Genomic DNA, 25925 nt, shown 5'->3' with positions numbered 1-25925 from the left:
TTGTAAGCAGAACTCGCAGCACCCGCAGAGGTACTGCTTGTATCGGGAAAACTTTGTTGAAATAATTCTCCCCAAACTATGATACTAATCAAACACACACAGCGTGTATTAAAACAAAAGCAATTCCCTCCTGTTTAAAGACCTCTTCTCTATTTACAGACCTCTTCTCTGTTTAAAGACCTCTTCTCTATTTACAGACCTCTTTCTCAATTGAAACAGCAGCATGCTGTTTCAATTGGATACCGTGGGGGACAGAATGGTGGGAATGCGTGGGAATAAATCATGTAATCTTTATTTAAGAGAGGGAGGGGGAGAGAGATATGGAAAGAGGGAGAGAGTGAGATTTGAAGGGTGGATTAGCAGTAGTCAGTAGAGTGGTGTTACTGGTCAGGGGGAAACAGTCGTCAGTAGAGTGGTGTTACTGGTCAGGGGAAAAAGTAGTCAGTAGAGTGGTGTTACTGGTCAGGGGAAACACTAGTCAGTAGAGTGGTGTTACTGGTCAGGGGGAAACAGTAGTCAGTAGAGTGGTGTTACTGGTCAGGGGAAACAGTAGTCAGTAGAGTGGTGTTACTGGTCAGGGGAAACAGTAGTCAGTAGAGTGGTGTTACTGGTCAGGGGAAACAGTAATCAGTAGAGTGGTGTTACTGGTCAGGGGGAAACAGTAGTCAGTAGAGTGGTGTTACTGGTCAGGGGAAACAGTAGTCAGTAGAGTGGTGTTACTGGTCAGGGGAAACAGTCGTCAGTAGAGTGGTGTTACTGGTCAGGGGGAAACAGTAGTCAGTAGAGTGGTGTTACTGGTCAGGGGGAAACAGTAGTCAGTAGAGTGGTGTTACTGGTCAGGGGAAACACTAGTCAGTAGAGTGGTGTTACTGGTCAGGGGGAAACAGTAGTCAGTAGAGTGGTGTTACTGGTCAGGGGGAAACAGTAGTCAGTAGAGTGGTGTTACTGGTCAGGGGGAAACACTAGTCAGTAGAGTGGTGTTACTGGTCAGGGGGAAACAGTAGTCAGTAGAGTGGTGTTACTGGTCAGGGGAAACAGTAGTCAGTAGAGTGGTGTTACTGGTCAGGGGAAACAGTCGTCAGTAGAGTGGTGTTACTGGTCAGGGGAAACAGTAATCAGTAGAGTGGTGTTACTGGTCAGGGGGAAACAGTAGTCAGTAGAGTGGTGTTACTGGTCAGGGGGAAACACTAGTCAGTAGAGTGGTGTTACTGGTCAGGGGGAAACAGTAGTCAGTAGAGTGGTGTTACTGGTCAGGGGGAAACAGTCGTCAGTAGAGTGGTGTTACTGGTCAGGGGGAAACAGTAGTCAGTAGAGTGGTGTTACTGGTCAGGGGGAAACAGTCGTCAGTAGAGTGGTGTTACTGGTCAGGGGGAAACAGTCGTCAGTAGAGTGGTGTTACTGGTCAGGGGAAACAGTCGTCAGTAGAGTGGTGTTACTGGTCAGGGGGAAACAGTCGTCAGTAGAGTGGTGTTACTGGTCAGGGGAAACAGTAGTCAGTAGAGTGGTGTTACTGGTCAGGGGGAAACAGTAGTCAGTAGAGTGGTGTTACTGGTCAGGGGAAACAGTAGTCAGTAGAGTGGTGTTACTGGTCAGGGGAAACAGTAGTCAGTAGAGTGGTGTTACTGGTCAGGGGAAACAGTAATCAGTAGAGTGGTGTTACTGGTCAGGGGGAAACAGTCGTCAGTAGAGTGGTGTTACTGGTCAGGGGAAACAGTAATCAGTAGAGTGGTGTTACTGGTCAGGGGGAAACAGTAGTCAGTAGAGTGGTGTTACTGGTCAGGGGAAACAGTAATCAGTAGAGTGGTGTTACTGGTCAGGGGGAAACAGTCGTCAGTAGAGTGGTGTTACTGGTCAGGGGAAACAGTCGTCATTAGAGTGGTGTTACTGGTCAGGGGAAACAGTAGTCAGTAGAGTGGTGTTACTGGTCAGGGCGAAACAGTAGTCAGTAGAGTGGTGTTACTGGTCAGGGGAAAAAGTAGTCAGTAGAGTGGTGTTACTGGTCAGGGGAAACAGTAGTCAGTAGAGTGGTGTTACTGGTCAGGGGGAAACAGTAGTCAGTAGAGTGGTGTTACTGGTCAGGGGAAACAGTAGTCAGTAGAGTGGTGTTACTGGTCAGGGGAAAAAGTAGTCAGTAGAGTGGTGTTACTGGTCAGGGGAAACAGTAATCAGTAGAGTGGTGTTACTGGTCAGGGGGAAACAGTCGTCAGTAGAGTGGTGTTACTGGTCAGGGGAAACAGTAGTCAGTAGAGTGGTGTTACTGGTCAGGGGAAACAGTAGTCAGTAGAGTGGTGTTACTGGTCAGGGGGAAACAGTAGTCAGTAGAGTGGTGTTACTGGTCAGGGGAAACAGTAATCAGTAGAGTGGTGTTACTGGTCAGGGGAAACAGTAGTCAGTAGAGTGGTGTTACTGGTCAGGGGGAAACAGTAGTCTGTAGAGTGGTGTTACTGGTCAGGGGAAAAAGTAGTCAGTAGAGTGGTGTTACTGGTCAGGGGAAACAGTCGTCAGTAGAGTGGTGTTACTGGTCAGGGGAAACAGTAGTCAGTAGAGTGGTGTTACTGGTCAGGGGGAAACAGTAGTCAGTAGAGTGGTGTTACTGGTCAGGGGGAAACAGTAGTCAGTAGAGTGGTGTTACTGGTCAGGGGAAAAAGTAGTCAGTAGAGTGGTGTTACTGGTCAGGGGAAACAGTCGTCAGTAGAGTGGTGTTACTGGTCAGGGGAAACAGTAGTCAGTAGAGTGGTGTTACTGGTCAGGGGGAAACAGTAGTCAGTAGAGTGGTGTTACTGGTCAGGGGAAAAAGTAGTCAGTAGTTACTGGTCAGGGGGAAACAGTAGTCAGTAGAGTGGTGTTACTGGTCAGGGGAAACAGTAGTCAGTAGAGTGGTGTTACTGGTCAGGGGAAACAGTCGTCAGTAGAGTGGTGTTACTGGTCAGGGGAAACAGTAATCAGTAGAGTGGTGTTACTGGTCAGGGGGAAACAGTAGTCAGTAGAGTGGTGTTACTGGTCAGGGGAAACAGTCGTCAGTAGAGTGGTGTTACTGGTCAGGGGGAAACACTAGTCAGTAGAGTGGTGTTACTGGTCAGGGGAAACAGTAGTCAGTAGAGTGGTGTGTTACTGGTCAGGGGAAACAGTCGTCAGTAGAGTGGTGTTACTGGTCAGGGGAAACAGTAATCAGTAGAGTGGTGTTACTGGTCAGGGGGAAACAGTAATCAGTAGAGTGGTGTTACTGGTCAGGGGGAAACAGTAGTCAGTAGAGTGGTGTTACTGGTCAGGGGAAACAGTCGTCAGTAGAGTGGTGTTACTGGTCAGGGGAAACAGTCGTCAGTAGAGTGGTGTTACTGGTCAGGGGAAACAGTAATCAGTAGAGTGGTGTTACTGGTCAGGGGAAACAGTCGTCAGTAGAGTGGTGTTACTGGTCAGGGGAAACAGTCGTCAGTAGAGTGGTGTTACTGGTCAGGGGAAACAGTAATCAGTAGAGTGGTGTTACTGGTCAGGGGAAACAGTCGTCAGTAGAGTGGTGTTACTGGTCAGGGGAAACAGTCGTCAGTAGAGTGGTGTTACTGGTCAGGGGAAACAGTAATCAGTAGAGTGGTGTTACGGGTCAGGTCATGAAAACAAAGCCAGGATTTCAGAGAAATAGCCTGCGTACCAAATGGCACTCTGTTCCCTACATAGAGCACTACCCTATCATGCCCTGGTAAAAAGAAAATAGGGCACTTTAAAGGGAATAGGGTAAGATTTGCCAGAGTGCTGGATTTGATTTATTAGGATGCCCATTGGCCGACGCCAATGGCGACAGCTAGTCTTACTGGGGTCTGACACATAACGAAAAAGACATTACAGACAAAATACTCAAATTTACATTTACAAATTATTGGTCAACCTAGAGTTGTCTTGTTCTTTCGTCCAATCGAAAATGTGTATTTTTCCCTATATAAATAATCTATATGTAGACTACTGAGCTTGTCTGATGCTTTAAGCACACTGTGATTCATTTTATATGCAATTTTTTTGTGGAACAGTTTCATTTAATTTATAATAAAGTCTTCTTATCTCAAAATCATTATCATGTGGTTAATCAAAAAAAGCCAACAAATAAAAACATTGCAGCCTGCAGGTAGAAAATATCCTGATTTAAAAATAAATATCACATTGGCTATGCAAGGCTTGTCTGCAAGGAACTTGAAACGTTGTATCAACTGAAGTGTTCAGTCTGAAGCTTCTGCAAATTTGAAACATTGTATCCGTCACAGTTTCCCGCTCCAGTGAGCTCTGGACAGACACAGCTTTAGGCTATTTGCACAAGGGATAAGAAGTAATCAGTTAGGCCTATTTTATGACGTTTCCACTGGATCAGAGCATGACATTTTTTCCCCCTTTCACGCTGAGCTGAGTGTTTTTAAAAATGTTTTTTTTTTTTTTAAGAGATCTAGAAAGATTTTTCAAAGAGGTTACATTGAGGACCTATTGTCATTCTCAATAGATGTGAAAACATATTTTGTTTATTTGCTGTTTGAGGTGAAGAAAACATTTCTTTGAGAAGTTCCACTGTGGTGGTGAGTTAAGACAATCAGAAATACTATCAGATCCCCCAAATGGACGTATTTATAGGCCTGGTAGCCTATAGGCCTACTTCTATGTATAATCAGGTGCACGTCCTTACTCAACATTGACAGGAGAGCTACAGACAATCGACAATGAATAAATTGAGAACTCCTAAGTGGAATGAAATAAAACAAAACTTGTTCCTCACAAGTGTAGCTAAGGTTGTGTGGTCCGTAAACAAGGTGTCCACTCCGACAATGAGAACGGTAAAAGACTGTAATAATTTTTTATATTGAATGCATTAACAGAAATGACCGTAACCAAACAAACATTGTAGATGATAAGTTATGGGAATTAATGGTAAATGTACTACTGGTGTATCATCCCTGCAGCCTCTTCAATGGATTCGTCCACTGAGACAGGCGTGAATCAGACAGGATGTCTCGCGTGCCATAAAAAATATATATACACAGTACCAGTCAAAAGTTTGGACACACCTACTCATTCAAGGGTTTTTCTTTATGAAAGTAGCAACAGTGCTGAACTTTCTCCATTTATAGACAATTCGTCTTAACGTGGACGGATGAACGTCAAGGCTTTTAGAGATACTTTTGTAACCCTTTCTAGTTTTATGCAAGTCAACAATTCTTAATCTTAGGTCCTCTGATCTCTTTTGTTCGAGGCCTGGTTCACATCAGGCAATGCTTCTTGTGAATAGCAAACGCAAATTATTTGAGTGCTTTTCATAGGGCAGCTCTAACCAACATCTCCAATCTCGTCTCATTGATTGGACTCCAGGTTAGCTGACTACTGACTCCAATTAGCTTTTGGAGAAGTCATTAGCCTAGGGGTTCACATACTTTTTTCTACCTACACTGTGAATGTTTAAATGATGTATTCAATATAGACAAGAAAAATGCAATAATTTGTGTGTTATTAGTTTAAGCACACTGTGTTTGTCTATTGTTGTGACTAAGATGAAGATCAGATCAAATTTGATGACCAATTTATGCAGAAATCCAGGTAATTCGAAAGGGTTCACATACTTTTTCTTGCCACTGTACTTGGTTAGTTTCACCCTATTCCCTGTGCTCTGCAGGGCTGAGCAGGGCTGGGGAGCTGCAGGGCTGAGCAGGGCTGGGGAGCTGCGGGGCTGACCTGGGCTTTGGAGCTGCGGGGCTGACCTGGGCTTTGGAGCTGCGGGGCTGAGCAGGGCTGAGCAGGGCAGAGCAGGGCTGGGGAGGGCTGAGCAGGGCTGAGCTGGGCAGAGCAGGGCTGAGCTGGGCTGAGCTGGGCAGAGCTGGGCTGGGGAGGGCTGAGCAGGGCAGAGCTGGGCTGAGCTGGGCAGAGCAGGGCATAGCAGGGCTGAGCAGTGAGTCACTGTTTAAAGACTAGAATTCAGATGATTATTTGATTATGGTAATTATGGCTCAACTAACTGCTGAGCAGCTGAGAGTGGAGGAGACTTAGAGCAGAGAGAGGCTTAACGGTAGACCTGGGATGTGTCTATGGGCCCTGGTCAGAAGTAGTGTACTATATAGTGAATAGGGTTCCATTTGGGACACATACCTGAGGTCTCCTCGGTCCACTGAGAGCTCCAAATGAGCGTTTGATAAAGTCAACTCACTGCTCTCTGAACTCTAGAGCCTCACACGCTGTATTAAGAGTTGTTGAAGGGCCCTTGTGTTCCTCTGTGTCGGTCCTCTACTGTTCTGACCTGTACCTACTGTACTTTGAGTAGAACCTCCTGGTCTGAATAAATAGTAGACACACACTGTGACTAGATTATCAGGAGAGATCCAAGAGAAAGCAAAACACTGAAGGTTATTTGCTAGCCTGGTCCCAGATCTGTCTGTGCTGTCTTGCCAAATATTATGGTCATACATTGGTAAGCCAGCGCAGATCTTGGACTGGGCTAGTTGTGTGCTGCTGTTATTTTCTGTCAGATTTGGCCCCCTCCTCAGGGCAGCAACTAGATGAATTCCTCATTACTACTATCAGACTGGGTACAGCATGGCTGGGCTGGGTTCCTCAGCTGGACTGGGCTGGGCTCCTCGGCAGGGCTGTGCTGGGTTCCTCGGCTGGACTGGGCTGGGCTCCTCGGCAGGGCTGTGCTGGGTTCCTCGGCTGGACTGGGCTGGGCTCCTCGGCAGGGCTGTGCTGGGTTCCTCGGCTGGACTGGGCTGGGCTCCTCGGCAGGGCTGTGCTGGGTTCCTCGGCTGGACTGGGCTGGGCTCCTCGGCAGGGCTGGGAAAAGTAACGATGGTGTATTTTATGATTAATCACATCCTCTCTATGCAATAGATTTAACACTAATAGGCCTGGTGGTAGTGGTCAGGATTGGTCTTCAGTTGAGAAGGATTACCAGACTTCTAACCATAGAGATCCTATTAAATTACTAGAGCTGCTATGTCATAATCCCTCAAAGTTCCATAGTGGGGTGGAAATAGCAGCCATATTGGTCAGGGAGAAATCCAAAACCAGCCTAGTTGTAATGAATGAGGCATAGGTGATGCATTTCCTGCTTGTACTGATGAAGGGAAATAAAAGTAATGCATGTGATGTACAGTTGAAGTAGGAAGTTTACATACACTTAGGTTGGAGTCATTAAAACCCTTTTTTCAACTACTCCACAAATTTCTTGTTAACAAACTATAGTTTTGGCAAGTCGGTTAGGACATCTACTTTGTGCATGACACAAGTCATTTTCCCAACAATTGTTTACAGACAGATTATTTCATTTATAATTCATTGTATCACAATTCCAGTGGGTCAGAAGTTTACATACGCTAACTTGACTGTGCCTTTAAACAGCTTAGAAATTCCAGAAAATTATGTCATGGCTTTAGAAGCTTCTGATAGGCTAATTGACATCATTTGAGTCAATTGGAGGTGTACCTGTGGATGTATTTCAAGGCCTACCTTCAAACTCAGTGCCTCTTTGCATGACATCATGGGAAAATCAAAAGAAATCAGCCAAGACCTCAGACATTTTTTTAGACCTCCACAAGTCTGGTTCATCCTTGGGAGCAATTTACAAACACTTGAAGGTACCACGTTCATCTGTACAAACAATAGTACGCAAGTATAAACACCATGGGACCACGCAGCCATCATACCCCTCAGGAAGGAGACGCGTTCTGTCTCCTAGAGATTAACGTACTTTGGTGCAAAAAGTGCAAATCAATCCCAGAACAACAGCAAAGGACCTTGTGAAGATGCTGGAGGAAACCGGTACAAAGTATCTATATCCACAGTAAAATGAGTCCTATATCGACATAACCTGAAAGGCCACTCAGCAAGGAAGAAGCCACTGCTCCAAAACTGCTACATAAAAGCCAGACTACGGTTTGCAACTGCACATGGGGATAAAGATTGTACTTTTTGGAGAAATGTCCTCTGGTCTGATGAAACAAAAATAGAACTGTTTGGCCATAATGACCATCGTTATGTTTGGAGGAAAAAGGGGGAGGCTTGCAAGCCAAAGAACACCATCCCAACCGTGAAGCACAGGGGTGGCAACATCATGTTGTGGGGGTGCTTTGCTGCAGGAGGGACTGGTGCACTTCACAAAATAGATGGCATCATGAGGAAAGAAAAGTATGTGGATATATTGAAGCAACATCTCAAGACATCAGTCAGGAAGTTATAGCTTGGTCGCAAATGGGTCTTCCAAATGGACAATGACCCCCAAGCATACTTCCAAAGTTGTGGCAAAAATGGCTTAAGGACAACAAAGTCAATGTGTTAGAGTGGCCATCACAAAGCCCTGACCTCAATCCTATAGAACATTTGTGGGCAGAACTGAAAAAGCGTGTGTGAGCAAGGAGGCCTACAAACCTGACTCGGTTACACCAGCTCTGTCAGGAGGAATGGGCCAAAATTCACCCACTTTATTGTGGGAAGCTTGTGGAAGGCTACCCGAAATGTTTAATCCAAATTAAACCATTTAAAGGCAATGCTACCAAATACTAGTTGAGTGTATGTAAACTTCTGACCCTCTTGGAATGTGATGAAAGAAATAAAAGCTGAAATAAATCATTCTCTCTGCTATTATTCTGACATTTCACATTCTTAAAATAAAGTGGTGATCCTAACTGACCTAAGACAGGGAATCTTTACTCGGATTAAATGTCAGAAATTGTGAAAAACTGAGTTTAAATGTAGTTGGCTAAGGTGTATGTAAACTTCTGACTTCAACTGTATCAGAAATAGTGTAAATAGAATTATAGTCAACCTAAAACATTGTGATACAATTATGAATGCAGTTTATACAAGTTTTAAACACATTTTCTGTATAAATAGCCTCTAAAATATATGTAAACAAACCATTAATGTCTCAGAATGAGTTTTCTTGGAAAGCTGTGAGTGTTATTATATGATACAATATCAGCACTTGTTGCATTTACAACTTGTCTAAGTCCTATCATCGACGGATTTCAGCCAGTGTATGGCTGTGGATTCACTGCATATTTTGAATGGAATGTTAGCATATTGGCAATTTAATAAAAATAAAATATGGAATCAATCCTTTAAAACTGGCTGGCTAACTAGCTGACACACATACAGTTGTCGTGTCTTTGGCGGTACCATTAAACTGAAGACATGTTTATCAATTAGCTCCCTGTAATTATTATCACGCGATTAACTTGATTAATCGTTTAATTGTAATTAACTAGGAGATCGGGGCACCAAGGAGAATATTCAGATTACAAAGCTATAATTTTCCTAATATAACTTTCCTGTACTATAATATTATATTCTATTATAGTATAGGCCGATTATCTTCTGGTTTAAATGGTGTATTTTACCTCGAGTCCAGTCTCATTCCAAACGTCGTAAATTGTTGTATCTGCACAAACCCAGTCTTTACTAAAATCATCCATACATCAATTGTCTTAAAATCATTTATTTACTACACTAAGTAATTAACAGAAAACATACAAACAGTAATTATCGTCACAAAGGATTGGTATAGTAATGTGCGCTAATGGCTAACAGGCATGGCTGGTCTGTTAGACAACGGGTCATAAACGGTCAGCTGAGAATGCACACCTACAGAGTTCATTAATATTAACAATTGACAATTGAAGGCTCACTCATTCGGGAACAATTGCAATCAATATATATTTACGCTCAGTGTGTCGTTCTGATTCTTGTTGGAGAGTTCGGTTCTGTTGGGGAGTTTTCTCCGTGTTCTCTCTCTCTCTCTCTCTCTCTCTCTCTCTCTCGGTTAGAATGGATCTTTCAGAGCGACATTCATTAATGTCGTCATAGAATGGATGTTTCGTTGGTCTTCGCGTTCGATGATATAATTTACTTAGCTGCAGACTAATAATTAATATCAAAGACTTGTTCTTATTCTGTCGGTCTCGATAGTCTAAAAGTTAACCACGTGGTGTAGTTCACTTTCAGCAGAGGAATTGGATGGTAAAACCTATTGGCCATGGAGTGGAGGCCTGGTCTGAAGAAATGTAAATCAGGGAGGGTTTTATAGTGACCCTTGAACAGGCTTGTCAAATGACGCCTGGTCCTGTATGGGTCCCTGGGTTGGGGGGAAGGTAGGTTGGGTGGTGGTGCAAAAGGGAGGGGGTCAACTGTCCTCCCTGTACCAAAAGAGGCCAACGTCATGACACAGTAGAGAGAAATTATTCACATTCATTGTTTAACACAATATTTTATAACAGCACTGGCAAATCATGGTTGACCAACTGCCTGACCAAAAATGGCTGACCTTTAGACCATTCTAGTATTTTAATAACTAATTCTATGTTTATAACATCTTTATGCAATAGATTATAGCTAGAATATATAAAATACCACTAAAATATAGAAATATAATGTTGCTTATTAACACAAAAATGGCTGGTAGTAGTGGGAAGGTTTCTCCATAGAGGAGGATGAGTGACCAGCCACTATCTCTCCATTTTGTTCCCATGCTGTCCCCATACTGTCCCCATACTGTTCCCATGATGTCTCCATGATGTCTCCATGATGTCTCCATGATGTTCCTATGCTGTCCCCATGATGTCTCCATGATGTCCCCATGATGTTCCCATGATGTCTCCATACTGTCCCCATGCTTTTCCCATGATGTCGCCATGATGTCTCCATGATGTCCCCATACTGTTCCCATGATGTTCCCATGATGTCTCCATACTGTCCCCATGCTTTTCCCATGATGTCGCCATGATGTTCCCATGATGTTCCCATGATGTCTCCATACTGGTTCCATGATGTCTCCATGATGTCTCCATGATGTTCCCATGATGTTCCCATGATGTTCCCATGATGTTCCCATGATGTCTCCATACTGGTTCCATGATGTCTCCATGATGTCTCCATGATGTTCCCATGATGTTCCCATGCTGTTCCCATGATGTTCCCATGATGTCTCCATACTGTTTCCATGATGTCTCCGTGATGTTTCCATGATGTCTCCGTGATGTTCCCATGATGTCCCCATGATGTCCCCATACTGTCTCCATGATGTTCCCATGCTGTTCCCATGATGTCACCATGATGTCCCCATACTGTTTCCATACTGTTTCCGTGATGTCTCCGTGATGTCTCCATGATGTCTCCATGCTCTTCCCATATTGTTCCCATGATGTCTCCATGATGTTCCCATGCTGTTCCCATGCTGTTCCCATGCTTTTCCCATATTGTTCCCATATTGTTCCCATACTGTCCCCATACTGTCCCTATGATGTCCCCATGATGTCTCCATGATGTCTCCATGATGTCCCCATGATGTCCCCATGATGTCCCCATGATGTCCCCATGATGTCTCCATGATGTCCCCATACTGTCCCCATGATGTCTCCGTGATGTCTCCGTGATGTCTCCGTGATGTCCCCGTGCTGTTCCCATGCTGTTCCCGTGCTGTTCCCGTGCTGTTCCCATGATGTTCCCATGATGTCTCCATGCTGTCCCCATGATGTTCCCATGCTGTCCCCATGCTGTTCCCATGCTGAGCCACCAGCAGTAGCAGCCTTGAGACTCCACAAAACACAGTGACATGTCTGGTGGCCTAATAAGGCCGGCGTTGCCACGACGACTCCTACCCAGCATGTAGTGTCGGAGGGTGGAGAGTGAAACCCATTCGTTCAACAACAGAGGGCTGGGGGAGAGAGATGGGGGGGGGGCTGTAAAAGTCCACTCCAGATCACACCACCACTCCATGATAATAAATATAATATTAAGGATTAAACTGTTAATATATGAATGGCTACCTCTTCTCTCCCTCCTCTCAACTCTCCCTGGGCATGTGTAGCATAAATGGCTGCCTGGGATTTAATGGAATACTACCTCTCTGAGGTTTAAGATTTTAGGTCTAGATCTAACAGCCACCTAAGGGGTTAGCTATCGTCATCATCCATGATAAATTATCTACGTTTAAACTGATGATTATGGAGCAATGGGAGCTTAGACTCTGCAGTTGTCCTACAGCTCTGCTGCCGAGGCTTAGCTGAACAGTGTAGTGTTGCTTGGCTCAGCCATTCTCTATCACGCTCTGTCTGTCTCTGTTTATCTCTTGCTAGCTTTCTCTCTCTCTCTCTCTCTCTCTCTCTCTCTCTCTGCTCTCTGTCTATCTCTCTCTCTCTTTTTCTCTCTCCGTGTCTGTTCTCTCTGTATCTCTCTCTTTGTATTTTTTTCTCTCTGTCTCTCTGTCTGTTCTCTCTCTCTGTCTCTCTCTCTCTCTGTCTTTCTGTCTGTCTCTCTTTCGTCTGTCTGTCTGTCTGTCTGTCTGTCTGTCTGTCTGTCTGTCTGTCTGTCTGTCTGTCTGTCTGTCTGTCTGTCTGTCTGTCTCTCTCTCTCTCTCTCCTGTCTGTCTCTCTCTCTCTTTCTGTCTGTCTGTCTCTCTCTGTCTGTCTCGCTCATCTCTCTCTCGCTTAAACTCTCACTTTTTCTCTGTCTCTGTCTCTCTCTCGCTGTCTCTCCCTCTCTCTGTCTCTCTCAGTGTGTTGTTTCTTCCCCCCCCCACACCATCTGCACCGTATTGAACCAGGAGAATCAGGAAGAGCAGAATCAGCAGCTTTAAATTGTTATGGCTTGGGGGCGCTATTTTCACATCCGGATGAAAAGTGTGCCCAAAGTAAACTGCCTGCTACTCAGGCCCAGAAGCTAGTGTCATGACGTTGGCCTGTGGGTAAGGTTTATGACCCCCCCATAAATACCTTTCTCCCCTCTCTCTCTTGACTCTACTGAAGGACTCTTGAATAGCCTTTGTTAAACATAGAGAGTCTGGGAACATCAAACGGTGGGGGGAAAGGAACCATATTTCGGTAATCCAACCAGTGGAAAATATGCGTTGGTACTTAATGAATATGATGTCAGTTCGGTTGTCATCTGAGACATTATGACTGATGACAGGACGACATAAACTGTATCTGGGAAAGTCTACACATTCTAGTTATCAGATTCACATGGAATTGTTGTGCAATTTAAATGTTTAAATATAAAACTATTTGTGAAAAGATTAAATGTAATTTTAGCTTCCAAATGAGAGAATTGGGTTTTCATAAGGTTAGAGCCCTGCTCAATCAGTGGCCCACCCCTGTGAAGAGACATGGGTTATACACTATGAAAAACACCCTTCTCTCCCTCCACTATATAAGCCCTTGACGAAAATCTAACCTCCTGTTCCGAGGACGGGAGGCCTGCAGCCTCTGTGTTAAAAGGGCGAATAACTTTCTGTTCCGGGTACATTAGGGCGACGGTCCGATGTCAGAAGGATTCAGATAATAACTACAGAACTAAGCCAACCTCAGCGTGAGCTTTGGTTGCGAATGGTATGAACTTTGAACTCTTATTCACTCCTAGCCGTTGAGTTAGCAGCGGCCGCTGTAAACGTGGGTTAGGAAAGGACGGATGACGTAACCAGTCTAACACACAACGACTACAACATACTATGTTGATACTACAACGTATCCCATTTACCACCAGAGACATTCTTCCGAGGACAGCAAGATCTCTGTTGGCCAACACGACCAGCATCTACGACCAACCAACCGAAGCACAGCTCAGAGTAAATATTTATTGCATTTCCCTTTTCCAAATGGGCGGTAATTTAGAATCCATAAGATACTGTATTTACGATAGCACAGCTTCTCCCTTTGTTCCTCAGTCTTCCCGCTCTTTCACTCAAACCCAACCCCCTCTCTTTGTGTAACCAGCCGTCATGCCGGCTCCGTCCACCAGGGATTTCTGTATGACATAATTTGCATTCTGTGTATATGTAATTCTGTGTGATTAGTTAGGTATTTAGTAAATAAATAATTAAACCCAATTTTGTATTGCTGATAAGTTGACGATTAATATTGACTGCTATTGATGTAAAATATTACTAGGTCTTTAAGAGTATTTAACTCCTTATGGATCAAATCCCGTTAACGGGATCGATTTGACAACATCCGGTGAAATGGCAGAGCGCCAAACTCAAATTAAATTATTAGAAATATTTAACTTTCATACAATCACAAGGGCAATACACCAAATTAAAGCTTTACTTCTTGTTAATCTAGCCACCGTGTCAGATTTCAAAAAGGCTTTACGGCGAAAGCAAACCATGCTATTATCTGAGGACAGTACCCCATCAAACAAACACAGACAATCATATTTCATCCCGCCAGGCGTGACACAAAACTCAGAAATAACGATATAATTCATGCCTTACCTTTGACGAGCTTCTTCTGTTGGCACTCCAATATGTCCCATAAACATCACAAATGGTCCTTTTGTTCGATTTATATCCGTCGTTATATATCCAAAATGTCCATTTATTTGGCGCGTTTGATCCAGAAAAACACTGGTTCCAACTCGCGCAACATGACTACAAAATATCTCATAAGTTACCTGTAATCTTTGTCCAAACATTTCAAACAACTTTCCTAATACAACTTTAGGTATTTTTTAACGTAAATAATCGCTAAAATTTAAAACAGGATAAACTGCGTTCAATACCGGAGGAAAACAAAGTGGAGCCTGCTTTTCAGGTCCCGCGCCTCTATCAAACAGTACACTTCACTTGACCCTCGTTCTGAACAGGGCTACTTCTTCATTACACAAAGGAAAAACAACAACCAATTTCTAAAGACTGTTGACATCCAGTGGAAGCGATAGGAACTGCAAGCAACTGCCTTAGAATTCTAGATTCCCAATGAAATATCATTGAAAAGAGAGTGACCTCAAAAAAGAAATTTCCTGGATGGTTTGTCCTCGGGGTTTCGCCTGCCAAATAAGTTATGTTATACTCACAGACATCATTCAAACAGTTTTAGAAACTTCAGATTGTTTTCTATCCAAATCTACTAATAATATGCATATCCTAGTGTCGTGTCTTTGGCTATGCCGGATTAAGTGATATGACATGCCTTTCTATAAAATCCTTTCTCTGTAATTAATATTACCTGATTGAGCTAATCATGTAAATGTAATTAACTAGAAAGTCGGGGCACCACGAAAGAGTGTTTATAGAGCTGTTATCTTCCGAATAATGACCCTGTGTAAATAGGCTCAATAGGAACTAATGACTATGTTATGAACAGCGTAATAACATAGGATCCAATCCCAGGTACACTACCCAACCAAGTAATTGTTATGGGTTCGAGCAGCGAAGCCCTATTGTATTTCTTGGCGTTCATCATTATTAGGCAATTCCTCCCATGCGATTCAATGCCAACTAAACCAATGGTGGTGCTATAACAAGCGATTGAAAAAGCAAACTTTGAAAGCTCACGCCCCTCACCGCGTGTGATGTAGAGTCGTGAAACTTGGTACATAGGTCCGTCTCTTCACAAGGAACACATTTGCCTCGAGAACCCATGAGGTCCGCCTTAATGGATTTTCCGCCATTTATAATTTTTGTGAAAAACACTTAAAATGCACCGAATGACCGTTCTGCACAGAATTTGATATATGGCCTTTATGGAGGTCTCTCAACGCTATATTTTCCACACTAGTATGTCAAACAACTTACCAATAAGCATTCATGTGGGTGTGGTCTGACGCATAAATGCAGATAAATCAGACACTGATAATCGTATTGTAACAACTTGGCACACATGTTCCAAACACTGTCAAGACTCAACATATACTAGCACATTCAGCTCGACCACATGGTGGCGCCATAACGGATACATGTTTTATATCTGTTGATCGGTTTGACTCAGAGTGATGAAATTTGCCACAGGGATATGAGTCTAGCTAAACTGTTAAGGTTCCGTTTAGCCGCATGTTGGCGCTGTTGGACAGGGAAAACCATTCATGCAAGCTCATTGGCTCATAGTGGCCATATTGTTTGAGCTGGAGTCCTGCATTTGAAGACGTCCAATCGGTTCAGCGGTTATGGAGAAGAAGACGTTTAAAGTTGTCAACATCATTTGAAAATGGTCCAAAATACATCAAAAGCATATTGCATGATCTGTTCAATGTTGAGTTCTGATATTTGGCAAGCGTGGTAAGGAGTACAGAGGTAGCTCATCCTAGGGGGATGTGTCCAATTTGTCCTGATGGTTGCGCAATAGACCCACAGCTTGAACCCTGGCATTGCTGCTAGCAGCTATATTTTCTGGTTGGTTTTCCCCATTCAGCTATTGCCATGACGACAGACGAGGCGACAGAGAACCAGCATCAGAAGAAGCCCAGCCAGCAGGAGGCAGAGCAGCTTCAGGCCACGCCTCCTGACCACGGACCCACTGAGTCCCAGGCCGCCACAACCCCCACCACCTCGCCCCAGAGCACTGGCTCGCCCTCGTACTCCTCTCCCCAGGAGGAGGTGCAGCTGAGACCCCGCCGGCGTACCTCGGCCGGCCGCGGCCTCTCGCGCCTCTTCTCCTCCTTCCTGAAGAGGCGTTCCCAGTGCGAGGAGGACGGGGGAGAGAAGGGGGAGAAAGGAGGGGACGGGGAAGAGCCAAAGGCGCCCATCGCTGACTGTGAACCAGAACTCAAGATCGAGGGGGATCAGAACCTTGACCTGCACTCGCTCAGCAGCAACGAGGCGCAGGTGAGATCCTATCCTAACCACCACACTGTAGTACATAGCTGTGTGTGTGTGTGTGTGTGTGTGTGTGTGTGTGTGTGTGTGTGTGTGTGTGTGTGTGTGTGTGTGTGTGTGTGTGTGTCCTGCAATAGGGAATTAATAGGAGTCAGAGTGTCAAAGTGGGGATTTGAGTCTTGTCCTGAAGAACATCAGCGTCTGTGAAGATTAGTAGTGTTGAGTGTTTTTTGTCAGATTACAGTACTCCTCAAACTGCAATTTGAAGTGAGTACGAAGTGCATGAATGTGTAATGGATGTAATGGTGTTTAGGACTAATGTGCTGGAACTTGAGGAAAGCCTTTCCATTGGATACTGTGTAAGTACATAGTGTGGGAGCACATTTTGGGCACAAGATACAAAAATAAGATAGAAAAAGCATTGTATTAGTGTATATAATAAACAGTAAGGGAAGCATTCAGTAGATGGTTACAGACTACAGTAGACTAAAACAGTGATACTTAAGGGCTCTCCTCATTGGGTCTGTGTTCTCTCTCTCTCTCTCTCTCTCTCTCTCTCTCTCTCTCTCACTCTCTGAGGTCAGGCCTTTGATAAGGGACTCGTTTAGAGTAGCGAGGCTCCAGTCGACTCCTCTTCAGAGAGTCAGGGGTTGCATCACTAATGACTCCATATTCTCTATTGTGCATCACAAATGACTCCATATCCTCTATTGTGCATCACAAATGACTCCATATCCTCTATTGTGAATCACAAATGATTCCATATCCTCTATTGTGAATCACAAATGACTCCATATCCTCTATTGTGCATCACAAATGGCTCCATATCCTCTATTGTGAATCACAAATGACTCCCTATTCTCTATTGTGCATCACAAATGACTCCATATCCTCTATTGTGCATCACAAATGACTCCATATCCTCTATTGTGAATCACAAATGATTCCATATCCTCTATTGTGAATCACAAATGACTCCATATCCTCTATTGTGCATCACAAATGGCTCCATATCCTCTATTGTGAATCACAAATGACTCCCTATTCTCTATTGTGAATCACAAATGACTCGATATCCTCTATTGTGCATCACAAATGACTCCATATCCTCTATTGTACATCACAAATGGCTCCATATCCTCTATTGTACATCACAAATGGCTCCATATCCTCTATTGTACATCACAAATGACTCCATATCCTCTATTGTGCATCACAAATGACTCCATATCCTATATTGTGCATCTCAAAGGACTCGATATCCTCTATTGTGCATCACAAAGGACTCGATATCCTCTATTGTGAATCACAAATGACTCGATATCCTCTATTGTGCATCACAAATGACTCGATATCCTCTATTGTACATCACAAATGGCTCCATATCCTCTATTGTACATCACAAATGGCTCCATATCCTCTATTGTACATCACAAATGACTCCATATCCTCTATTGTGAATCACAAATGACTCCATATCCTCTATTGTACATCACAAATGACTCCATATCCTCTATTGTACATCACAAATGACTCCATATCCTCTATTGTACATCACAAATGACTCCATATCCTCTATTGTACATCACAAATGACTCCATATCCTCTATTGTACATCACAAATGACTCCATATCCTCTATTGTACATCACAAATGACTCCATATCCTCTATTGTACATCACAAATGGCTCCATATCCTCTATTGTACATCACAAATGACTCCCTATTCTCTATTGTGAATCACAAATGACTCCCTATTTTCTATTGTACATCACAAATGACTCCCTATCCTCTATTGTACATCACAAATGACTCCATATCCTCTATTGTGAATCACAAATGACTCCATATCCTCTATTGTGAATCACAAATGACTCCATATCCTCTATTGTGAATCACAAATGACTCCCTATTCTCTACATAGTGCACTACTTTTGACCAGAGCTCTATTGGCACTGGTCAAAAGTAATGCACTATATAGGTAATAGGGAGCCATTTGGGACACAGCCAGGGATTCAGGGAGTAACCTAAGAGCAGTGCCCCCTGACCTGGCTGGCTGACTGGCTAACTGGCTGGATGACTTGCTGGCTGACTGGCTAGCTGGCTGGATGACTTGCTGGCTGACTGGCTAACTGGCTGGATGACTTGCTGGCTGACTGGCTAGCTGGCTGGCTGACTGGCTAACTGGCTGGATGACTTGCTGGCTGACTGGCTAACTGGCTGGATGACTTGCTGGCTGACTGGCTAGCTGGCTGGCAGACTTGCTGGCTGACTGGCTAACTGGCTGGATGACTTGCTGGCTGACTGGCTAACTGGCTGGATGACTTTCTGGCTGACTGGCTAGCTGGCTGGCTGACTTGCTGGCTGACTGGCTAACTGGCTGGATGACTTGCTGGCTGACTGGCTAACTGGCTGGATGACTTGCTGGCTGACTGGCTAACTGGCTGGCTGACTGGCTGGCTGACTGGCTGGCTGGTCCCAGTTCCACTAGTTCCCTTCCTCTCCCTGAACAGTAGTACTTTTAAGACCCTACTCCTTCCATCAGTGTCTACAGTAATTGACTTGACTTTTTTCTGTAGTGATGCTTTAGTTATTCATTGACATTGTGTGTATGTGTGTGACAAAGCCTTGGTTTAGTTCACCTGTAGTGAAGTGTAGAGATGCAGAACCAGAGCGGTTGACCTGACTACTAACTTGTGTTCTTTGAGCTGAGGATTTCTGAATGCCTCCAGGCGTGTGGTTGTAACGTGTTCACTGACTGGACACTGTCTGAGACTGAACACTGCAGGTATAGACCAGTTTACCAATATATAGATGTAGACTACAGTGGCTCATAAATATCATGTCTTTGTCCTTTGTCAAGCTTAGCTGTTTGTTCTGTGTAGCTTTAAGCAAGGATGTTTGTCAGATGTGTCAATGAATGCATTTTTTGGATATAAATATAACATTGATTGTGTTTAAAATGTGTGTCTTGTGTCTTTTTCCTCCAGCCTGTCCAGGTAGACCAGAAGGAAGACCCTGACACTGAGAAAGACTCTGAGGAAGAGGGGGGAGAGACAGATAAGGAAAAAAGAGAAGAGGACAGTGCCCAGGAGAAGGAGAAAGAGGAGGAGGAGCCTGAGGGAGAAGGAGAGAAAGAGGGAGTTGAGAAGACAACAGAGGAAGACGCTCAACCTCCTAAGCCTCCTCGTCGACCCAAGATCATGCAAATTAAAGTTACACTGCTGGACGACACTCTGTTTGAGTGTGAGCTGGATGTAAGTCCCAATATTACCAAATCATTCCTTTATTCTAGTTGGAAACCTGGCATACATAGCCTGGGGGATCCAGGACGGTTTGTGCTGTCTAGCCAAATCTTATGGAGTTGTCATGCCATGTTTGGCCTGGCTGTTTGGCCTGGCTGTTTGACAGGGCTGTTTGACAGGGCTGTTTGACAGGGCTGTTTGGCCTGGCTGTTTGACAGGGCTGTTTCACAGGGCTGTTTGACAGGGCTGTTTGGCAGGGCTGTTTGGCAGGGCTGTTTGACATGGCTGTTTGACTTGGCTGTTTGTCATGGCTGTTTGACAGGGCTGTTTCACAGGGCTGTTTGACAGGGCTGTTTGGCAGGGCTGTTTGGCAGGGCTGTTTGACATGGCTGTTTGACATGGCTGTTTGACTTGGCTGTTTGACTTGGCTGTTTGACTTGGCTGTTTGACAGGGCTGTTTGGCAGGGCTGGTTGACAGGGCTGTTTGACATGACAATTTGATTTGGCAAGACAGCACAACCATCCCTGGGACCTCCAGGCTAGGGATACATCCAGTATTGAATGAAACGATCCTCCACCACTACTCAGACAATGTTTTTGTCATTGCTCAGCAGCAGCCTAACTAACAGCCTGAGCTTCCTCTCTCCTAATTCACGTTTTACTGCAATAGGGACCTACAGTTAACTCATACGTCCCAAAGTAGTGCACTATATAGGGAATAGGGTGTCAATAGGGACACATATGTCTCACACAGTTAATTACTGGCTTTTTGGGTGTCTGTAACTATTTATTCTCCTTGTGTCTGTGTCTGGCCTTTAGAAAACATGCCCAGCACACAGACTGGTTTATTATGGCTCTCTGTGAAATATCTCTCCTGCCTGTAGAAACATGCCAAAGGTGTGGAGCTGTTCACCAAGGTGTGTGACCACCTCAACCTGCTGGAGAGAGACTACTACGGCCTGGCCATCTGGGAGTCGCCCTCCATGAAGGTCAGTAGCTCTGAGACAATGTTCTGCTCTTTAACTAATGTCTGTCTGTTACTACACTGTTACTAATATTACTGGTGTGACCACACCTGTACCTGTACATTCCCACAAAGATGTACATATTATACACGCCCCTCTCTGATTCAAGAGGTTAAATGTGGAAGACACATTTCAGTTGAAGACATTGTACAACTGACTAGGTATCTCCCTCTTTCCTCATGGTTTCCTCCTAGTGTTTGATGTTCAGTTTTTTAAAAGTGCAATGTCTTGAGTCCTTGTTTTTGTTTCTGATGATTGTCCTACTTCTGCTCCACAGACCTGGATGGATTTCACCAAGGAGATCCGCAGACAGGTTCAAGGTGAGGGGGTGAATGCGTAGCTTCTGCTCTGCTCTCATTGTGTGTGTGTATAGGGGCCTGTCTTATAACCTCTCGCTAAATGAATGGAAGTTATACTGTGGGTGCGGTTCGTTCGTAAATTGTGGCTCCAGACTCTGTGTGTCCTGGGCCTTTCGTAAATTCAGAGTGTTTCTCTCTCGCAGCGATCAGAGCGCACACTGGAACGCTCTGATCTCACAACGGAAGTCAAGCACCACCAGTTAACTGCCTAAAGTTGGCTGGCTTGCTAGATTTTCCCTCAAACGTACCCTGAATGGAGAAAGGCTAATAAGCACACTGCCTTGTACACCTCACCGTGACACTCCCATTTCATTTTCTGCTCCACCTACATAGGTGCAAAGTTAGACAAGATCTGTGCAGACGCACAATCATGTACAGGTGAGACGAAAATACCGTCGTCATTCATTACTCAGGGGGTTATTCATTAGTGCACACCGTAGCTAAACGTTTTGTAACGAAAATGAGGGTTTCTTATTGGACAAGTTCATGTTAGTCCCTAACAGTCCGTTTGGTGCCTATTGAATATGACCCAAGTTTTTTTTTTTTTTACATCGCTATGCATGTTTCAGCGAGAGGAAAATGTTACCATGATTTGAATGTGTTTTGATGCCAGATTTTTTTCCTCAGGTAACAATTATGACTTCACCTTCAATGTGAAGTTCTATCCTCCTGACCCAGCCCAGCTTTCTGAAGACATCACCAGGTAAACCTCTACCTGCTCCTTCGTTTGGTTTCTCTCTGCTAGGTGTGCTCTCTGTCTCTTCCCAGAAAAACAAAATTGGTTCTGTGAAAGTTCCCAGAACATTTGTTAGGTCGCGGCAAATGTTCTCATAACACAAAAACTGTCCAGTCGTGCTGATGATTATAGAATATTTGATTAAGACATTCACCTGATGCTAGAAAAACGTTCCTAGAACACATTTAACTGGTTCTTTAAAAGATGATCAGAATGTTTCATTAGGTTTCTGGGAACATTGTGGGGATATGATAAGAGGTTCCCAAAACACTAAAACTGTCCAGTTATGCTAACATTCAGATAGTGTTTGTATCAGGGTACACAAAACAGTCCTTTGATTTTGCAAGAATGTTGACAAAATATCCTGTCTGAGTTCTTTAAAGGTTTCCAAAACAGTGAATTAGGTTGTGGGAACAGTGTGGTTACATTACAAGTGATAGGTTCCCAAAGCACAAAACTTGCTTGGTTGTGATGACATTCATACAATGTTTAAGTTAGGTTGCACAGGACATTCCTATATTGTTGTAAGAATGTTGACAGAACACCTGGTCTAAGTTATTTAAAGGTTCCCAGAACATTCACACAAATGTTCCACAATTTCCAAATAAGTGTGTTTTTATGACATTCATGGCATATTGGTTTTAGGTTTAACATAATATTTCATTGATGTTCACCCAATATACATTTGACCCTGTCTTAGAGGTCCTCAGAACATTTCAAGAACATTTTATATTTAAGTTTGACTATTATTATTACCACAGCATTCTCAGTATGCAAATGTACAGCTCCTTAAAACGCATTGGAATACATCCTCATTATGCTTCTCTCCAGATTCAATGTCAATTCACATTTGAAGGTGATACAGAAGACACATGGCATCATCCCTACGGTGAAGCATGGTGGAGGCAGCATCATGCTGGGGGGATGTTTTTCAGTGGCAGGGACTGGGAGACTAGTCAGGATCGAGGGAAAGATGAACGGAGCAAAGTACAGAGAGATCCTTGATGAAAACCTGCTCCAGAGTGCTCAGGACCTCAGACTGGGTTGAAGGTTCACCTTCCAACAGGACAACGACCCTAAGCACACAGACAAGACAACACAGGAGTGGCTTCGGGACAAGTCTCTAAATATCCTTGAGTGGCACAGCCAGACACCGGACTTCAACCTGATCGAACATCTCTGGAAAGACCTGAAAATAGCTGTGCAGCGATGCTCCCCATCCAACCTAACATAGCTTGAGAGGATCTGCAATGAAGAATGGGAGAAACTCTCCAAATCCAGGTGTGCCAAGCTTGTAGCGTCATAACCAAGAAGGCTGTAATCGCTGCCAAAGGTGCTTCAACAAAGTACTGAGTAAAGGGTCTGAATACTTATGTAAATGTTATATTTCAGTTTTGTATTTTTTATAGATTTGCAAAAACTTCTAAAAAATAGTTTTTGCTTTGTCATTATGGGGTATTGTGTGTAAAATATATTTAATCCATTTTAGAGTAAGGGAATTGTAAGGGAAAACCCATTCTGAAAAATTACGATACATAATAAATATATCAAAACAAATTAATGTTCAATGCAATAATCTTTTATTGAGTTAAGGTCCAATGCTGGCATTTTTATCTCAATATCAAATCATTTCTGGGTAACAATTAAGTACCTTACTGTGATTATTTTCACTTAAAATGGTAACAAAAAAATACACAGCATATGAAGAGGATGGGAACATTTTAATAACTCATAAATTGTGTTCTAACTCGTAAATTGTGTAAAAAATATGGTTGTGTTTGTATGATTTAAATGCTGTTCAAGTGACCTATGAATTAAGTTGAAGTGTGATGTGTGTCTATATCAGCTTCTAGTAGGAATGGGTATGAGAAATTAAACGGATGTCAAAACTCGATCAGAGATCAATTTGATTTTACTTGAAGACAACGTTAACTTGCTTTGACTCTAAGAACAGGCATGTCTGTATATCGAAAAGTTTTTTTCTTTCAACTCGCCAAATTGAGCCCCGTTTCAAATAATCTTTTCCAATCACCAATATATTTTTGGGGGGGTAAATATATTCATTTAAATATATAAACTTTATATATAGATTTTAAAAATGTATATTCCTTTTTTATTATTTTCCCATAACCTTACCACCCATCCCCTAATTTGAGTAAACTAATGAACAACAATACTTGATTTAAAAAATATAAACACAACATGCAACAATTTCAATGATTTTACTGAGTTAGCTGTTCATATAAGCAAATCAGTCAATTGAAATAAATAAATTATGCCCTAATCAATGGATTTCACATGACTGGGCAGGGGCGCAGCCATGGGTGGGCCTGGGAGGGCATAGGCCCATCCACTTGGAAGCCAGGTCCACACACTGAGGAGCCGGGCCCAGCCAATCAGAATGAGTTTTCCCCCACAAAATACTCCTCAGTTTCATCAGCTGTCTGGGTGGCTGGTCTCAAACGATCCCGCTTGGGGCGGCAGGTAGCCTAGTGGTTAGAGCGTTGGGCCAGTAACCGAAAGGTTGCTAGATCAAATCCCAGAGCTGACAAGGTAAAAATCTGTCGTTCTGCCCCTGAACAAGGCAGTTAACCCACTGTTCCTAGGCTGTCATTGTAAGTAAGAATTTGTTCTTAACTGACTTTCCTAGTTAAATAAAGGTTAAAAAAAGTAATAAAAAAAATGTGAAGAAGCCAGATGTGGAGGTCCTGGGCTGGCGTGGTTACACATGGTCTGCAGTTGTAAGGCCGGGTTGGACGTACTGCCAAAAAACGGCGTTGGAGGCGGTTTATGGTAGAGAAATGAACTTTCATTTCTCTGGCAACAGCTCTGGTGGACATTCATGCAGTCAGCATGCCAATTGCACGCTCCCATCGATCTCTGAAGATCATTCAGTTTTCATTTCTAATTGCCATATATTTTTCAATTGTGCTGTGATGTTTCACAAATGTTCTAAATCTTTCTATTCTCATAGTTTCTACAGATTGTAAATTAAATATAAACATTTTTTCTAAGAGTATTATTATATAATTGATCGATTGACTATGACTTTTGAAATCAACAGCAGTGCTATTTGCGGAGTTAGCTCCAGGTAAATGTTGCAATTCTTTAGCCATTCCTGAACCTGCCTCCAAATACAAGCTAGATATTGGCAGTACCAAAACAAGTGATCTAATGATTGTGTCTCTTCGCAGCAAAATCTGCAGAGCTGGGATGGTTGTATTCCCCATATATATAGCATTCTATTGGTTGCAAGGATTTTGTATAATAATTTTTAAAAAATTATTAGAAAGATTAGCAAACTTAGGCATGACATGCCAGAAACAAACACTGACAACACACATCCAAGTATATCTGACCAAATTATGAAAGACAAGCGTTGTAATTTTGAATTCTGTAAAGTGAGTGTGGTAGAGATGACGTTTTTTGTTGTTGTCTATTGTTACGCACGCCTCTAGAAAGAGGGAACGCAACACCCTGCTACAACTCAACTCTCCTTGTTGTGAATAAGGTAGGGAAGTGTAGGTTTGAACAAGTATGACGAATAGGCAGAGAATACCGTTAACAGGGAATTTATTCCTTCATGTGATAAGGTTTGGGAAAAAGGGGCTGGACGGAACCAAAGCAAAGAAAGTAAATATCAAAGCCCCCTCTCCTACCTTACCTGACTACCCACTACTTACCTATCTAGCACCACCTGGTGCACTAACCAAAATACAGGGGATGGTCCGCCCAGGTCTTTCCTAGTGTGCATAGACAGCAAACTACTACGGGTATATGTATGCCCGCGGGCCTCTTGCCTAAACACTCCCTAGGTGCCTTCCCCTTCCCCCCTGGGAACAAATGAAACAGAATTACACAAATGTAAGTCAATAATCAAAACACTGCATCCTATTGACACACACAACCAATCAGCTCCCTCAGCAACAACGGACACAGTACATACCAAAATTCTTGGAAACAACCAACATGCTATAACCCTCAGCCATTAGCCTTGTCTCTCAGCAATCATCTCCCTTC

General features: G+C 43.4%; 1 protein-coding gene across 11 annotated transcripts in view; it reads left to right on the top strand.

Annotated features, from left to right (window-relative positions):
- The window catches only part of LOC106589039 (protein 4.1), a 154346-nt gene that overhangs the window by 56304 nt on the left and 72117 nt on the right, over positions 1–25925 (top strand). For 9 of the 11 annotated variants that reach the window (XM_045709459.1, XM_045709460.1, XM_045709458.1 and 6 more), the window contains exons 2-7: positions 16137–16549; positions 19531–19797; positions 20670–20774; positions 21088–21130; positions 21503–21547; positions 21797–21872. In XM_045709459.1, the coding sequence (XP_045565415.1) occupies positions 16137–16549; positions 19531–19797; positions 20670–20774; positions 21088–21130; positions 21503–21547; positions 21797–21872 (949 nt within the window). The remainder of the gene's footprint in view (positions 1–16136; positions 16550–19530; positions 19798–20669; positions 20775–21087; positions 21131–21502; positions 21548–21796; positions 21873–25925) is intronic. The other 2 variants (XM_045709469.1, XM_045709462.1) reach the window with 1 other exon arrangement.

Source organism: Salmo salar, chromosome ssa27 (genome assembly GCF_905237065.1).
Source record: "Salmo salar chromosome ssa27, Ssal_v3.1, whole genome shotgun sequence".
NCBI classification, from domain to species: domain Eukaryota; kingdom Metazoa; phylum Chordata; class Actinopteri; order Salmoniformes; family Salmonidae; genus Salmo; species Salmo salar.
This window is presented reverse-complemented; position numbering and strand designations above follow the sequence as displayed.